This window comes from Varroa jacobsoni, unplaced genomic scaffold (assembly GCF_002532875.2).
Source record: "Varroa jacobsoni isolate VJ856 unplaced genomic scaffold, vjacob_1.0 scaffold_842, whole genome shotgun sequence".
Lineage (NCBI taxonomy): Eukaryota > Metazoa > Arthropoda > Arachnida > Mesostigmata > Varroidae > Varroa > Varroa jacobsoni.
In genome coordinates this window covers 62,025-80,016 of record NW_019213744.1, presented here as the reverse complement: position 1 = coordinate 80,016, position 17,992 = coordinate 62,025, and the positions used below count along the sequence as shown (strand labels likewise).

Sequence of the window (17,992 nt, the reverse complement as noted above, 5' to 3'; positions counted from 1 at the left end):
CTTTAGTTTTTGTCCATAATTTATTATTATTATTTGGACGCAGGCAAGTACCAATGGTAGGGCCAAGGGAGCAAGACTGATTTGAAAATGCTCGTCCGATAGGTCCTTCTCTGCCCATTTTCGCTATTCTCTCTCTCTCTCTCGGATGGTCGTCAGTACCGAGCTGCAGGCCTCTTCGGCTTCCTGACTGACTCGATAGGCGTAGAATCCTGTCGCAGATTCTATGTCGTAACTATCCTGTGAGCGCGGCAACGATGAAGACGACAGAGACACTACTAGTAAAGTTGATGCGAACCATTGCGCTAGTACCAATCGCTAAATCGTCCTTTCCTATACTTCTGGCTGCCTATAGACCTACGTCCGTAGACAACAAAGATTGCTAATACGGGTCACAACTGAAAGAAAAAAAATGTGAGTCGATAGAAGATAGGAGAATAGTAGGAGCAGGCAAAGATCGTAAAAAAGGAATAATTCAACGACTACTCTGCCAAATACCGCCAGACATAAGCCGTTTCTGATGGTCTTTGCCGTCCATTGATGGCGGTGGTATACCGAACCGTGACATAGATAGTTACACATAGCCCTCGTAGCTGAGCTACATCAATGGCGCGCACAAGGCGACGGTATCTCTACGTCGCCGCTGTTGCTACCGAAATCGCTTTTCGCAAAACGCAAATGTCGATTTATAAGGAGAGCGGGCCAAAAATCGGGAAACCAGCAGAAAGAACCGGGCGAGATATATGTGTTTAAGGAACAACATAGTAGCCATCACAGGGACGGCAGTGGCTGCAAAAGTGAATTGAAAAATGTTTGCCACGATACGAATCAAGATGGATTGCTCGCTTCCCCCATAACCCAACGAAATTCCAAGCTCAGCGAACGCCCGAAACCGGGACCGCTGCTGATACTCGTCTACGAAAACGGCATTAAAGTAGCCACTGGCTTTTGAGCTTGCTAACTAACTGGCAGGCAGGCAGGCCTACCCGTCGATCACATGCTCGCGAGCCGCTTAATAGCTTCGACGGCACCCGCGCAGGCTGAGAAACCATTTGAACGAACCCGAAGCGGTCTTGTGATGCCGCGCCTCTTTTTTGGGAGCGCAGCATTATCCGACCCAATTCTTGAGTCTTCGGCGGCCTTTTGCTCCTTCGGTAGTGAGACGTGTCTTAATGTATCAGCGGACGAAAGTGGGGAGAGTTAGACAGCATGAAAAAAGGATAGAGACTAGAAGGGAAAAGTTAGACCGAGCACACAGAAACGGCAAGACGCCGTTCGCCCCTCTGAGCGGGGTGCAAATGGTCGTAAATGTTGTTGCTATTGCAGCTCTGGGCCCTGCACTGTTACAGCTTCCATAATTGTGTTGCTCGTTCACCTCGATGGACGCTGAGATGGACAAGCGTTGACGGATGCTGGCCCGACTAACGGTGCACGGAAGCAGCAGCGACAAGCCATACATACGGCGACGAACTCACAGGGGCAACCAGCTAGAGCGACAAAAGCGAGAAAGAAAGCGAAAATGGGAAGGTTTTAGAATGGCGATTCCAGCTAAAGAGCCAATAAGAGGAAACAAACGCAATAGTAACAAAGCATTAAGTAATGAAAAAGAACAAGACAAGAAATCATCAAAGTTTTAGCGTTTCGTTGATCGACGGTCAGTCGGCTGGAGCAATCATCTTTCGTCCACTTTTTCGGTCGGAAGCTAGGGGCTATCTAATTCTAAGCACCGTTCCAGTCATTCTTCTTGTGTTGTCTGCCAACTAAGAGGGCAACCAACATAGATGAGAATGTGTGGTGTGCCCCCACTGTTGCTGCTAGGCGACAAAGGGATATTTTAACGGAATGGAGTAACGTGACTCGTTGCCCGCTTTTCTCTTTGACCGGAGGAGTGAAGACGGCGGCCCTACGAGGACTGAATTTGGCGGAGAACAGATATTTCAATTCAACTACTACAAAAATTGATGCTGCTTTTATCTTACTTGGCTCTGCTATGCCCCTCCCTTGTGTGCCAATCTCCCTGGGCTGCCTTAACGCCTGCAAGGCCTCACCCACTGTGCCCCTCACTTCAGTGCCACTCCACTTTGCCCCTTACCTCGCTTACATACGAAGTTTCATCGGGTACGGGCTTCCTCCGTACAGGAGGAAGTCCGCTAAAAATCGAAAAAGTACTACGTCAACTGAGGCCACAATTCAATTTCGGACAAAGTCGCAACCTATCAAGGCGCCGTTATCCAGCCAGTCAACGAACAGCAATACCAGAGGCAACGGAAAGTTGACTTGATTTAAGGGCAGTTCTGGACGGTACTCGTATTGATGGCGACAGCGTTCAGGCGACGACTCAGTAATATGGCTAAGGACATAGGGAACGGCAGGGCAGGGCAGGCAATGCGTACAGAAAAGCAGCGAAGTTTTCAGCCACGCGGAAAATAAAGCACCACTGCCATTTATTGCCAGGGTGGTCGGCTACCACTGGGTCTGGCCAGGCTGCCGCCAATTTTAGCAAAGTGCTTATAGGGCACAACGACAACAAAAGTGACGCCGGCGAGCGTGGCCACGAAGAGGGCGTACGATCATTCCTACTCGTGCGGTTGTTCATCCGCTAAAAAGACAGGGTAAGGGGAAGACACGTCAGGAACCCGTCAGAAGATTGGGGGACGGTATGAAACAAGCAAGTCCGAGGAGACAGCGAAGGAGAAAGTGAAAGGAGGTCAGAAAAACGGGTCAGCTTTTAAGCGGAAGAAAACTTAACGAAGGGTGTCCTTACACTCAGTTCATTGGGTCTTTACTGGCCACAAGCTTCTGGTGGCCGCTCGCTTTAGACCGTCCTAATAGGTTGGCGATAATGTAAAAGACGATAGACATATGTCCCGATGACCTTCGACGTACCGTTACTGCAACTCATCGTATGCAAGAAAACTACACCGACAGTAGGTTAGCGACGCTCGTTGGCCAGGCGCGCCACATAGAGTAAACAATTTGACCTGGATAAGTCTGACGGTGGCTGCGTCGTGACAAACACAAGTGTTGTCGATGTCATAGTCGTCGCCCTAGCTGTCATGGTCCACTTTTACGATAACACGTGGAAGATGCAACGAAAAATGATTATTAAATAGATTTGGTTCGCTAGACAGAACGCGCTCTAAACTAGTTGGTCCGTTGCCACGCGCCGTTCCGACCTTGCATGTATGTCAATCATATGTCACGCGTATTACGGTTTGTTGCTGGTAGTATTTTTCTGTGACTGACTAAGAAAGCAAGGCTTGTAGGAAACAGCGGGCCATCGTTTGAGTATCACTCTGAATTTAAAATGTATGCAGGCCCTACACTGACTCCTTTCCAGACCATAGCAATTTGCTCTAAGTTCTGCTACAGTTTCAACATCTTTGGGATCTATTATATACGGATGTATGATACGGCTCGGGTAGGAAGTCGCGTCCTATACACGAGCGTCAATTTCAATACTACACAGCGCACATCGTTGCAAATTATTTACCAGAACTGCTGTGCTCGTACGGTACGTACGGCCAACACATCTCACGTTATGGATTCCCTATATGTATTAATTTTCAGGAGAATTGCAGCGAGGACAATATTTACAGGCGCAAACTTTACCACGACCAGCGATTTGCAATATATTACAAGGCTCACAGAACTATTGTGGCGTTACTTGAATCTTCTCACTCTGTGCTTAGTCCTTTCCTTGAGTGAACTGGAGCAGACCTGCTATCTGTTGGCAATGGATCTCTATAGCGGATATACATTGATCATCAGCGATATAGCATATATTGTTCTACGTTCTGAGATCTGTCCAGTGGCAAAACATTGATTGTATCGTAATTTTCTGTAGAATGTCTGTCCACATGGTTCACTTCGCGCACCTTCACAAAGCAGAATGACCCATAAAGTCAGGTGCATGCTTAAAGTAATAGGGAAAAACGAGTGTGCTCCAGTCGGTGTATCTTGTCTCGAGGGAATGCTTTTAAGTATTCACGGCAAGACCGCATCGCTCGTGTGTCTAGTTCTGATTTATGAACACCCAATTGCCAATTTGAAGCTGCCGCAAAAGTCTCATGTCCGAAACTTGTTACTTGCTAAAAATATGTTTTATATTCTTCAGAGATTTAAAGGATGTTATTCTTTTAAATGAAGCATAATGCCCTTGAAAGATGAGGGTAACCTACTAGCATGTCAGACGGGAAAAATCATAAATCGAAATCATCCGCAGAGAGTTTTTGGGAGGCAACAGACCGAGCTGCTTAATCAGCGCAGCGAATCCCCGGAGTGTCTACGCCCATTTGCAAGTAATGTTTCCTGATGTGGCCAAGGAGCAACAACTAAGATTCTCTTAGCGATCTATAATTGTGCACATAATTTCCTTCGTCTAAATGTTCCCGCTTTCTCGTTATAGTTACTGTAGTGCATAAGTTACATTACAGAGAATTATTCTTTTGATCGCACTGATGTATTTGAAGTTTGTAATACATTTCTCCGATAGTAGTTTATTTCTCTTACCACTTACTCTACTATGTGAGTGCCCACACAACGAAACACTTATATGATAACTAACTTGATGACAGCTTACTCATAGGCCTACCTTTAGAAGTCATTATTTGCGCCACAAATAACACAATGGAAGATGTTTTAAGGTCATCTAGAAGCTTGTATTCGAACGAGGCTTTCACGAAACAATGCAAAGATTGCTCACACAGAATGGCCAGTCCATCATAGAAAATAGGTACGGGTATATGGGAGCGTTTTTGAGCCTACTTTCGTCACAAATCAAGCAACTATATTCAAAGTATTCCTTAGCAGTGTTTGAGTAACAACAACATGCGGACAATACCAAAGATATGGGATGAACAAATGCAAAAACAATGGCGCGCATTTACGCCCATCGATGTCTCCGTGAGCTCGTCGACATTTTCTTAACTGAGACAAGGTTAACAATAAGCTTCTAGAAAACGTTAACAATGAGCGGCGAAAAATTATATCACTTATGGAAATTGCTAACAGTGTAATGAAGTGGTCGTTGTACCGACTAACATAATGCGTCCTAAGGTGGAAGTTCTGTCCTGCATAGGCCCACACTGAGGGAGTCTAACCCCCGCGGAAAAATGCGTAGCTAGGGTATGAACATAGTGGGTTCCTTCCTCGAATTCATCAGATTTGTTCAGCATTCCTCCTTGGAAACTAACACATCCTAAGGAACAACCTACCTAGAAATTATCGTATTTCCATTTTGAAAATATCTCCTGTACAAAGGCAACGCTGGTCGAGTAATATTAAATCTAATAAACATAGTACATTCGAGTCCCAGTTTAGTACATTCAGAATGTTCTACTGACAACGTATGCGTGCTCCAAACAACCCAAATATTATTGATTCCAGATTTCCGTAGATTAGTTTTTAAATTAATCCGATACCTTAGACACAAATGCTGTGTACATAAACCTAATTTAATGTAATAAGGCCCACCCTCCTGTGAGCCTATTCGTGAACCAAAATTGCCCGACCAAAAATGACAACCTCATCGCTACGAGAACACACAACATATACTTATATATACATATAATTCTAATCGCTTTTACGGATACATAATCCGCTTGTTTGACCATATTTAAAGCTCACAGAATGATTAAGTAAGATAATGTATGCCCCGTGTCACGTGGTGGACTTTTTTTTTATTGATAAAGACACAAAAGCGGTATGCTTGCGTTTACCTAGATCCACCAGCTCAAGCAAGCATTCGCCCGCACGAACATGCAGACACGTAAGATAAAAGCAGTATTTTTTGGAGAAAACATCGTACCTGTTTGCTAAGCCAAAAGCAGTGAATACTTAGAGAGAAAGGCCACCGCTCGCTGTGATCTATACCTTGATCGCTATTTAGTTTCCTGCCTATCTTTCTGTATCTCGCTTTTCCACTACTATCTCCAGATGTCGTTTTCCCTAGCGTCCCCCAAGTTCTATCGTTCGCACTGCCGTACTGTTATTTTCTCCTTGTATCTTTGTCTGTCGGTGCCATCCACCACAAAGTGCAATTGACAGCAGACAAATCGCATGGGCCTAGCAGACCAAGAATAGCCCAGTCTGGCTCCGCACAGCCCAGACCATCTAGCCATAGCAGAGTAGCGAGCGATAGCAGTCCCTGAACGCTGGCATCTCCCTGTCGCTAGCCACCGCAGCTCGTACAGGAAAGGCTAAGTTCTTATTACCCCCAACTTTCTCTACTTCCGATGCTTTACTCTTTCTAGACTCCTCTGGCAGGACGCCGCCAGAGAAGTTTTGGCGTGCAGCACGAGCTGCGAGTGTACGCGGATGTGCGCATCTGCGCAGACGTCTAACATCACTCAGGCAAACCTCGAGAACAGGTTTGCGCAGCAACTGCAGTAGCGGCTGGGTATTTTTCACACGAAGGCTGACATAGGATGGAAGGTTTCTACGTAAACGGAAGAGTGCTGGAGTGGAAAGCCATCCACCAGTCCGACTGCTTCCGCTGTTGCCATATTTCTTAAATCTGAAGAATGTTCGGCCCTTCAGTATCCTATCTCTTTATTGTTTTGTTTCTGTACTTTCGGTAGTTCGAAGGTAAGTTTGAAATTTTGATCGAATTTTTTTGCAATTCAGAACAGATTGCTATCGATTGTACTACTACGGTTCGGCTGGTCGTGCGGCACACGTTTGCTTTTACTTCTGTGGCATGCATACAAGCTACCTGCAGCGTTCTTATACATATTTGTAATCGGGATATTTGTGGATAAATGAAAAATTTAAAAAAACAAATTACGTTTACTTGAATATATTATTTATTTATCTTTGCTTATAAGGAAACGGGTTTCACACATCAAGGCGGACCAACAACTTTATGAGTCTCAATTTCCTGCTTGACATTTAGTCCCGTAGCTGCGTATATTCGCGTACTCTTTTATAGACTTAATATAAATTATCACTAAAGCGCTGATTGGCACCGTTTAATTTTCGTCTTTGGTGACGATTATCGTATCATAATTCATGTTGCATGCAGCCCACTGTTATACCATTCCAAGGCCGCTTGACGACCTTTATATCAAAGTCAGCGCGCATCTAATCGTAGCCGTAGTCGTGTGTGGCTACCCTAAAACAGTCGATTTCAAATAAGTTGCCTGCGTTGTCATAAACAAATTTCAAACTATCCGGGGCCCCGTTGCGTTGGCAAGGAATTTCAAAACAATTTTAGGTTATCCCGTTGCCCTTCACTAGCTTGCAGCCAGGCTGGATATGCGTTTTAAACCAGTTGGTCTTTCCACATCCTCTGTAGGGCAACACTCTAATTAAAATGGTGTTTATACTTGCTCCCAATTTGCTCTCTCTCTCTGCGTCACGCGTCTCATTTTCGCCATCTTTGGTTTCTCGTGGGCGGTGCGCGGGCGGCTAGTTCCAGTCAGTGATCTTAGCTGAAATGACGACGATGTCTGCGACAACAAGGTTGGCGTTCGCTTAACAAGAAAGACGATGACACATAGCCGACAACGACATGCTACCAGGCAATGGGCAACAACGAACAGCAGTCAAAGCCCCCTTGTGTGGCTCCCTAACAGTTTTATTGGTGGAAACGAACCGTCGCTACTTCGTTTGGTGGCAGTGTTACCAGTAGCGATCGTCGCGTATGACCGAACGAAGAAACGAACCGACATTCTGCTGCAGCCGGTGCTGCTGTCAGCGTCATCACTAGAGTTAGCAGGCATTCCAGCGGTTGCGGGCCAACACATACCTTTTGATAACAACCTTAACGCTCCAGTTAACTGGTGTAATAAGGGTATCGCTGCTCGCCGTTCGCCATGTTTGTAATGGCGTTCGTGGTCGCATATTACGTGCTTACATACCCGGCTTTCGAGTTCTTATACTTCATCAAGAGCACCATCGTTTTCATTTGAAGGTCTCCGCCCTTTCCAAGTTCGACGCATGATCAGAAACGAATTCGCTCAGTGAAAAAGAAAAAAGAGGAGGCATGAACTAAAACCTTACGAACTGTTTGTATATGCGTGTACGTACATGTCTGTGCGAAGTTTATTCGGTGGGGGCAGACACGACGCACTCAAGTGGAGGACTGGTTAATTCCGCCTGGTACATTTATAGTAAAAGTATATTGCCAGCTTACAGCCGTTTGACCTATGCGCGACACCGCCCGTTTTCTCTACCATTCATTAAAGTCACTTTCCAATAGCTTCACAAAATATCAAGGGTCAACAGTACGCTAGAGAGTGGCAAATCTTCAGAACGAATATCTATGTTGCAAACAAATAAATATGTTCTCGAGGCCTGTAGGTGTACGGACAAAGTCCAGCAAATATCTAAAATGTATAGCTCATTCGTTCTTGTGTTTATATATAAAATGGATACATGGACAGCATACCAGGCTCTATACTGTGTTTTTTCTGCATCGTTAATTCCTCTTGCTGCATGAACCTAATTGGCCTGCGTACTTCTGTATGTATCTTGCACACCATCAAGGGACCAAACGTTAGACTCTAGTTATACTGTTTAGGGAGCCACAACAAGGTACGGGCAGTACAAGCTGGAGGGGTTAGATATGTTTACCTATTTTTAGAGTACTATAAAGCTGCTCCAATTTAGCGGGTATTTTAAATTGTCTGCCCGTTTCTCTTAAAAGAGCGTCTATTAAGGACCGTATCAAAATTAAGAGAAATCACTTTAAATATAATTAATTTAGTTCTTTTTAATACCTCTTAAAGTATTCGTACTGTCCATCTTTTTTTAAAGTTTAAAGTTGAAATAAACAATTCTCATGCTATCATCGAGTTATTTCAGTAATAGAATAATAATAGAATAGTCTATGCTAATATTTATATAAACAAAAATTAGTCCATAGCCAAACGTTCTATGGATTAAATAAAAGTATTTTAAGCTTGACTGTTCAATCGTACGTTCCTTTGTCAAAACTCCTTGTTTGCCTTAGCCAGCTTTAGGGCATCTTTACCTCTCCGTAGAATTAGGTTAAATGCTCTTCTCCTTTTTTATTATGGTTTCCGCGCAAGCTGGGTTTACGTAGTAGTCGTATGTAATCAAGATATTCCTCAACAGGTGAGAAGCCCGTGACTAGGAAAATATCTTATGAAACCAATATTGGCTATACTGACTTGAGTGGGTAATGGGTTAGAGGTGTACTTGGGATGAGCGAAGTGTGCCAGTAAGCTGTCATGAAAGCTGCACATACTGAGAAAATGTTGTATATATTAAATTAATACGGCCCTACAACAGAAGCCCAATCAGAAAAATAATTACTGCCCCGATTAAACACACGTGTTGCTACTGGGGTTTGGTCTTAGATAACGGATAGAGCCGCGATAAGAATCTTTGTCGACAAAAAGCGCATGGACATAAAAAGTATTTATGGACGGAATATATGCGGCAGGAACAACGAAAGCATGTATAGCACAAGATGAATCAGTCTGATATCCTTGCATGTCTTTAGGGTACATATTGGGTTCGACGTGGAATTAATGTGCACTAATGAACTAAAGAGAATTTTGCCGATTACCACTGTTTTGTTCCTTTATACCAGTTCCTACAGTCGGAACACTTATCCATCTTGATATCTCCACACACTGACATCACTCTAGTTTTGAATCTTTTAGGCTGCGTGTTTATAACAGCAGAACACAGCTCATATTCGACCATTCATGGGGTACACGAACAAGAAGCCTTCCCACGCTCGACAAAATGCATGCGCTAAACATTAACTTAAATAGATAGCAGTGAATGTTTTTTCTTTACTGCGACACGATATCTCTTATTGTGATGTATGACCTGAATGCACTCCCTTTCTCTGCATTGATCTGGCCGCATCTAGACAACGCAATATGTTTCGTCGAAAACAGGACGCGGTGCTTGAACAGCAAAGCGGAAGTGCACCCTAGCGGTGCCTCTGAAGGGTAAATTCAACATCAGCCCGATTAGGGGATCTCCTTACAGCTCGTCGAGGTCACCGCTCGTCGAGGTCACCGCTCGTCAGGGCTTGAAGGAGTTTTGGATCTGTTAGGGGGTGGCAGGCCTTCAGGCGGTTTGTTCAAGAGAAACAAAAGATGTCATCCCCAGGCGCCATCGCAGTTTAATCGAGTCGGTTCGACTCGTTCTAAGCATCAGGCCATTGAGCACACTATTGAGACAGAGAGAGAAAGAGAGAGAGAAAGAGGCGATAGAATGATAGAAAAGCGAACAAGTCAGTTGCAGCAGTTCACAAACCGACCGCTAGCATTGCCCTTGAAGTGGATAGCTAAGTGCAAAGGTGCGATTCGGGCGAAAGCAATGGAATAAAGATCTTTTGGCAGAATTTTCTCAAAGGGACTTCAAGCGCCGAGTTCGTCCCCTTGCTTACTTTCGCAGTAGTGATGGTAGCAATGGCAGTCGTAGTAGTCCCAAGTACCAAGTTGAGACCACCTAGGACTTCTGGGAGCGAACGAGAGAGAGAAAGAGAGGAAGAGACCTATGGCATGCAAGAGCCAAGGCGCTTTCCGAAAAGCTAGGTCGATGGCAAATCCTAGACAGACTTCTACCACCGCTCGCACAAGAGATGGTTGCGACAGTGGTGGCTGCAGTGCCAGCGGCGGCGTCCCTTTTTTGGAGGGCAGAGAGGCATGGGGTGACCAACCAGGAAACCAAATCCTATCACACCTTTGGCGTAAGAAAACCAGCAAAGTCACTAGCGAATCGATGGAGGACGAACGAGTCGGAAAGCGACGTAAACCAGGAGAGCTAAATTTAGTGCGCCCAGGGGGAACAGGAATGCGGAGAAGTAGGCGGTCTGACATTTGGCGCTATTTTTCACGTTGACCTGGCCGACGTATTGGAGCAGCCAAGCGTTCGTCTTTCGATGGAGCCCGTCGGCAATCGTTTTTTTTTTCTTTCCTTTAACCTCTTTATCGCCGATTCTCGCCCTCCTGTGTTTTTTCGTCTTGCTATCACGTTACGTTGTCACCAAGTTTTGCCACGCCAGTTGCCATTGGTAAGCTTGCTACCATTGGAGTCGAATTTGAGATTTTGTGCACCTGTTAAGTTTTTCTTGGAGTTTCCGGATTTGCACGCTTCAGTAGGCGACCGTATCCTATATAGAGAATAGATGCTAGACGTGCACTGCCTGTACCCACAGTTTACAGAATACCTGGGCGCAGGTGGTGGCTAAATTTTTTTTTAGGGGGCGAAAGAATCGTATTATAATCGCCTGCGAAATCGTTGAGGTTATCCACGTAAAACAATATGCAATATGTAGCATGTGTCTTTAATAGTTTACAGAACTATATATTTCGGGCAAGGATCTACGTTCTAAATAAGATGCATCCTCTTTGAAATTAAGTAAAAACTGACTTCAGCAAACCGATTACGAATGTAAGAAGCCCGTTATTGCGAAGGGCATTATGAGACATAATCATAGCGGTTGGAACGTGTACAACACTAGAAAGCCAGTGCTTGACATGCATTTTCTTTAGGCTACACTGGCAAACAGGAGCTGGTAACAGAATCCAATATTTGCCTATTTTGGTCAGCGAAAGATTCGCAATTAAGCTGGAAGCCGATATCCTTAACACTTCCACGGGCTAGCAATCGAAGTCCGTTGTCCTATCCATCCAGAGGCACACCACCGATTTGAATGTTACTCAACGAATTGTTCGTGTTTTTTTTTTCTTTACATAAAAAGTGAGATTTATTTATAGTGGGCTAGAGTACCTAAAGGTATCCTCGCGTTTTTCAAATTACATGACAACACTTCCTCGCTAATTTCGTAAAAATTAGGGCAATTACAGCATAGAATTTTATACAGGAATTGTCAACGCCGATTTACTAGATAAACCATTATTGTCTTTTTTACGACGAATAAGTAAAAAGACCAAACTGTTTTTTTTTTACTGAAAAAGTGTATCTACTGAAGACAGACTGCCGATGTACTTACTCTCGCGAGTCGTCTGTCGATTTATAGAGATCGAAGTCGGTGAACTTGATTTGTACGCGTTCTTTCCCCTCACCCTGGAAGTGGTATGTGCATTTGATATTTCCAGGGTACGTGTTTGGGTAATTAGGTGACGTAATTGTTCCGTTCTTGGACATATTCGATGAAATCACCATGTCACAGCTGCCATTGGCTGAAAGAAGGCAAATAAAGTAGACAAGGGATTAAGCTATTCTGTAAGCATAATAAGAAGATTGTATCTAAAGATCATTCTAAGAACTGTGTATATGTTGAGGTAAATGAATACTGCGCGCTATTTTACTGTCGTACGTGTTTCATTGTACGACGGTTCTATTCAGCTCACCAATATCCAACAGATGCTTCAGTGGCAAGCAAAGCTGCAACTTAAATGGAACTTGAATAGAACACGGTTGGCAGCAACGGAAGCTTGATAGACCAACGAGTCAACTTGGAGTTGGAGTGAACTTGTTTTTGGCAGAAGCCGCCTCCACTTCACTCACCTTTGGGCCTGTCACATAGAAATGGGGAAGAGTATGTGATTCGCAGTTCGCTAGCCAAGAAAACGTCTGTGGTGGCGACGCTACTGCTGCTGCTGAGACGACTGTCGCAAGAGAGAAGCTGTGGTGGGTATGGTAAACGGACTGGTTGAATCAAAAGGGGGTAACACTCGACCTGAATCGTTGTCTGCTGAAGACCTTCTCATGTGGTGCTGCTGCTCGAAGTTGCTCCTTCTTTTTCTCCGTTCTCTTTCGAATCTTCATTCTTCCTCGATCATTCTCGTCTTGTCATACTCGTGCTTGTCGCCGAATGTATCTTTCAGGCTAAAACTTGTAGCCTGATAGACTGAAAAATTCCCAGTTGGCGTCTCGGCTTGTGGACAGACAATGACCTAACCCTACGGCGTTTTTCGACGTTTAATTCAGGGCAGGAGATTTCGCTTTGGCCATATGTTACGGCTCAGACGTCCTCGATTTCGGTAAGTAAAGGTAAAAATTGTACCTTATTTCGCTTGTAGCCGATGCATCGTGAGCTCTTTCCAAAGTTTCAAGTGCGGCAGCATGTCAATTTGTCTTTCGCTCATTTCCTACTGCTGGTTCGGCTCAACTACTTGTGCATTATAAATAATGAATAAGAACAATTGCTTCCAATAAAAAATTATCTCCCAATAGTGGCCATTTGCTAAAGAAGCAATAGACAAAATCAATAAGGTAACTGAAAACAGGTATGGGGAAATAAGCTGTTCGAACTACTTGATATAGTCGCTTATACGACTTACAGGCCCTGAACATATTGTAAACGGCGATTTTTCTTAAAGCATAGAATGACAAAAAGAATAGAGACAAGCAGGTCGAACGTTTAGTTCTCCCCAGCTCAGTCCATGTCAGCTGGTCTCAGAAGATGTTCCATTGCAGTAGATCAGCTGTGCCATCGGCATGGTCTATAGGAAATCGCAGGAAGGAGATAATGTCGGGCAAAAGAAGATATAGCGGTGAGGAAGTCGGGCAACACAAAGGCAATAGCCGCCGAGCAAGTCGACAGCGGTCTCTCCGCTGTTCTCCTCTAGGGAAGCTGCAATAGTCACTGCAGCCCCGAGGCCACGACTGTTCATTTGTTTAGACTTCCGCCTACAAGCGACCATTTAAGTTCGACTCACTAGCCGACCGACGCGAGTCGAAGCTAGAATTCACCGGTCGACCAAGCTGTCCTTCTTCGGTATTGCCCCAATCGCCTAACGGCGGCCGGAACCGGAACCAGGTCGAGCAAGAACGAGAGGGATCGAGAAGAATGAAGCAAAGCAACAAAAAAGTAGGTAGAATGGACAAAGGCAGTTCGCCTCGGTATGGGGCCGTAGTAGTAGCAGTGTCGCTAGTATAGAAGAAGTAACACTGGTAACTGGTGGTGCCACAGAGCTGTACCAGCAAGATTTAAGATGTGCAAGAAGTAAAATTAGAAGCGGATGTAAGGTCGCTCTAGACTAGGTAGGATAGGTCGTGGTTCAAGACCGCTCCTGTAACGCGGAGGTTATGTTGTCACATAAGCGTACGCCGGCTCTTGTACAGGATGGTAACGGAGACTCATCATCCGACACATGGTGCGCACGCACGCACGCACACGCACATGTCTGCGATGTCATGGTGAACTTGAGTTTCTTTCCGGCATGAACTAGGAAAAGCTAGGCGAACATTGTAGGGGTTATTTGCGATGACGATAGAATTATTCTACTCTATAAAGTTCGTAGAGGATCTGTTTAGAAGAGAATGATTGGGCTTAAGAAAATTGTTTCTCAATATTGTAAATTCATTTTTAACCTGGTGTCAAATAACAAAGCGAGTAAAACAAACGGGAAACAAGTATAATCCACTTATATTTAATATAGCGCCTTACGGTAACAGTCTGATTTGCCCAGATCGATGTCCTTTAACCCGCACAATTTCAGCCCCCCAATAGTGAGCCGCACAGAGTGAGCCTGCAATAGTTCCTACTCAAGATTCACCAGGAGTATCGCAAAGATGGGCTATTGCTGCCGTCTCATTCTTTTTCAGCTACAAAGAGGCTCATAGTGGGCATATAGACCACGTCGTTTGGTTCGGGCGACTTGCCAAGAAAGCCAGAGTCGTCATGTGGAGTAGACGCACGATTAGTTCGCGAAAAAAGAGCTCGGATAAGATTGTAAGACTGATTTCAGTTAGGCAGATGGGCGCTTCCAATGCCGAGTGGCGGGGGACTTTCGACCAGCGCGCGTCGACATCGATAACGAAGTGTAGATAAAGGGAAAAGAGAAAGATAGGAAGCCAAACCGGTTAGCGGTCAACGCCAACCAGCCAACCGGTTCCTTACACAGTGAAGTGCTTCCTGGAGCCATCATGCTGTGCTCTCGAGGCTAGAGCTTTTTCGGCGGTGACGGTAGAGAAGGCGCACCCCCAGCAGAAAAAAAGCCAGGCATAGTAAGATTCGCTCCATTGTCGTTTAGCGTTCAGGTGTAGTCGCGCTACTGTCTCTTTGGCATTAGGGTATATCCAATGCTGCACCAGGGTCCCTGGGCCATTGGACGCGGCTATACAATAGCCAGCAACCATCGCCGGCTAGGTAAAAATTGTTTTCTTAACGTACCCAAAGTCTCATTGGTTGGCTAGGTCATCCCTTCTTGTCCATACAGCCGAATGGCAGAACAAGCCGTTTTTCTTAGCACTGTCAGCACACAGACCCGCCTGCAGCCGGCATAATTGACATTCCGACCCTTCACAAGTTTGTTAAACGAAATTTTCAAGGGGGGATCGCTTTTGCCCGTTTATTCTGGGTTTGCTCTTTGACGCAGGTCGTCGTAGACCAAACGAGAAAAAATAGACTGGTCAGCCAGACATTCTCAAAACCTACGCTTGCTAAATAGCGCCTCACTTCTTCTGTTCGACCACGTCTGTCATTTCCGTGTAACGCTACTTCAGCTATCATCCAGGCTAGTGTAGATAATTCACTGTACTCCATTACAAGTAGTTTAGACCCACCAAGAAGTTAGGTTTGTCACCGGTGTATTTTATCTTCTCGTCTCCTTTATTCGTACCATTATTCAGTATATAACCTCTCGGCCATATGTTTTGCTGCTTTAGGAAAGGGTAGCTCATTCACGAATTTTCGTTTTGTTGAACCAGTTCGTCTGACTTGATTATGTTTTGTGGGTAGTAAACGAATACGTTAATCGTGATTTTCGTGCCAGAAAACATTGCCATGGTAATCAGACGTGATGATCGAAAACTGAGCGGTAGAGAAACAAGCAAGATAGTTGGTCATATTGAATTATAAATGATTTCTGCCTCACTCTCAAAAGTACCCAATTCATTCAGCTTACTGAATCTCGTGGGCGTGGGGAGTGAAGCTGAGGTACACACAACAATGGTACTGTTTACATGACGCCTTCGAAAAGGTTAGAGAGACGGTTTTCAGGCGCACACGTTTGTATGATACATATACAGATCACATTTATGAAGATGAAAAAACTTCTGTCATCTAACAGCATCGTATGACGATCAATCTTATAATGCTGCAGCATCAGTATCCTAATCGCGGGATAGACAGCCACCCCCAACCCTCGCAACCCAAGCGTTGCAGTAAACAGAAGAGGAAGACAAAGCCAACGACAGTCGTCGTAACGGCAGTAGCTGCTGTCCCTGTCACTGTGGTTACCCCATCATGCTCTTCTACCTGCAAGTAACTACAAGAACTACCACATTATGACACAGCTACGCATCAACCAGGCGCTTTTCTGCGTTTGTCACGTGCATGGCCCGCTGTATCAATGTAATGAAATTCCTTTGTTGTTCTCCTTCCATATTTGAAGCCTCTATTTTAGCTCGTGCTTCTACCAGACCACCGCCTTGTTCGCCTATGACGAATAGTCGCGTCTTTCAGGAGGCCTTAGGGGTGGCGGTACGATAAGGACGCGACGAATGGACGGTGGATGCAAAAGTAGGGTCAGAGGGTCGGTGAGAAGAGCAGGAACTACAAAAAACAAAGAAAGCGGTGAACGAGAGAGAGAGCGGTCATCATGAAGACATAGAAAGAGAGCAGACATGACCAGACAGGCCGCAGCAAGCGAAGGGGACCGTCAGCGGGAAGGAGGAATAAGAGAAGTTGAGACTCGACAAGCCACCGCCATCGTATGCACTGGACGGCCCAGATAGTCGTGGCCCACGCTCTTAACACTCACATTATGCCTGCAGCAAGATCTATATTGCAGATGATGGAGCCGAAAAGACGATTGGGATGGAGGCTGGCGAGTTTGTGGAGCTCTACGGCACAGTTAGAGAAATGCGCGGCTTTTGCAACGCGTAGGCGAAATGTCATGCTTTTACGGTTTGGTCTTGCACTCTTATCGAATTTTTCGTTGCGAAGAAAAAAGGAGCAAGAGTGAGGAGAGAAAAGAACCTGCCAACGAAAAGAAATCGCCGTTCTTGGTCTGAGTCTTTGCTTTGCTTTACAGGTGTCCAGCTCTGTATATCTTTAACGCTCTCTTCCATTTCCCCTGTCAGGAGGTTCTCGGCTAGTGCTCGTATAGTGTTCCCTTTTCTAGGTCTTAGCGTTTAAGGCTGTATATACCGGTACACTTATGCACTCCTTACTCAACTGCGTATTTAATTAATAGTTCTAAGGCTATATTGATAAGGAGTAACACAGAAGCGATAGACAATTGTTCGTAGTGTTTCGCATTGTATTTTTTCGAAAATATTTGTGTAATGCACGTTGTGTTGAACCGACGCACGGAAGCGAATCCATGACTCGATCATTAAACAACATACATATGACTCAAGCTTCGTACCTGAAGTAGCGCTCCATGAGCAGTGCAAACTTGCTGCCATGGGATCTCAAAGAAGGCAGCACCCTTCATTGAAGCATAGTTTGGTACGGAAGGATTAATTAACCGAGTTGTGACCGTCAATTACTTGCTCGTTTACGCTGGAATATCTATAGTCTACTTACTTGGCTGAGAAACAAGTACTACATTAAATAATAGACGCAAATGGCTCGTATGATTCCTAAGCTGCAAATAAAAGGAGTTGCGTAACATCGCTATAGAGTTTGGCTGTCTAATGGGTTCCATCTTTCACAAATGTTCCAAGTACGAGCAAATATATCCCCTAATCTTCTATATCATAACTGCAATAGTAATAGTGAGATAGTGTTGCGTTCCACAACTGTGTACTGCGATGTACCTTGGTAAATATAAGTCGAGATTTTTTGAAACACAGTGTTGCTCGCTCTGCAGAGAACTCAAACAATTCCATTACGTTCTTACCGTGATCATGCCAGGGATACGAGGACCTCATACACATAATAGCCAGACATTATATCATGAACTTCTTTACAATAGAGTGTAGAGCTTTGGGCGTGAAAGTTGGCTTCAAATGCCTTACATAACTGATTTCATCAATAATGCACCTGCTAACAATTACGGTAAAGGTCGTTCTGTGCGCATTAGACCCTTTTTACCCAATTGAACTAGGACTAGGCACCGACTCGTTGTAGCCTTATCAAGAACAT

At 44.8% G+C, this 17,992-nt stretch overlaps 1 protein-coding gene across 8 annotated transcripts in view; it reads right to left on the bottom strand.

The window, feature by feature from the left end:
* Positions 1–17,992, bottom strand: part of LOC111264275 (suppressor of lurcher protein 1) — a 91,048-nt gene that overhangs the window by 22,641 nt on the left and 50,415 nt on the right. For 7 of the 8 annotated variants that reach the window (XR_002682790.2, XR_002682791.2, XR_015312632.1 and 4 more), the window contains exon 2: positions 11,942–12,131. Coding sequence is in view for 2 of the 8 variants with exons in the window: in XM_086970016.1 (XP_086826142.1) it covers positions 11,942–12,131 (190 nt within the window). In the remaining 6 variants the exon portion in view is untranslated. Of the gene's footprint in view, positions 1–11,941; positions 12,132–12,459; positions 12,639–17,992 lie in introns of those variants that run through there. The other variant, XR_015312634.1, reaches the window with a different exon arrangement.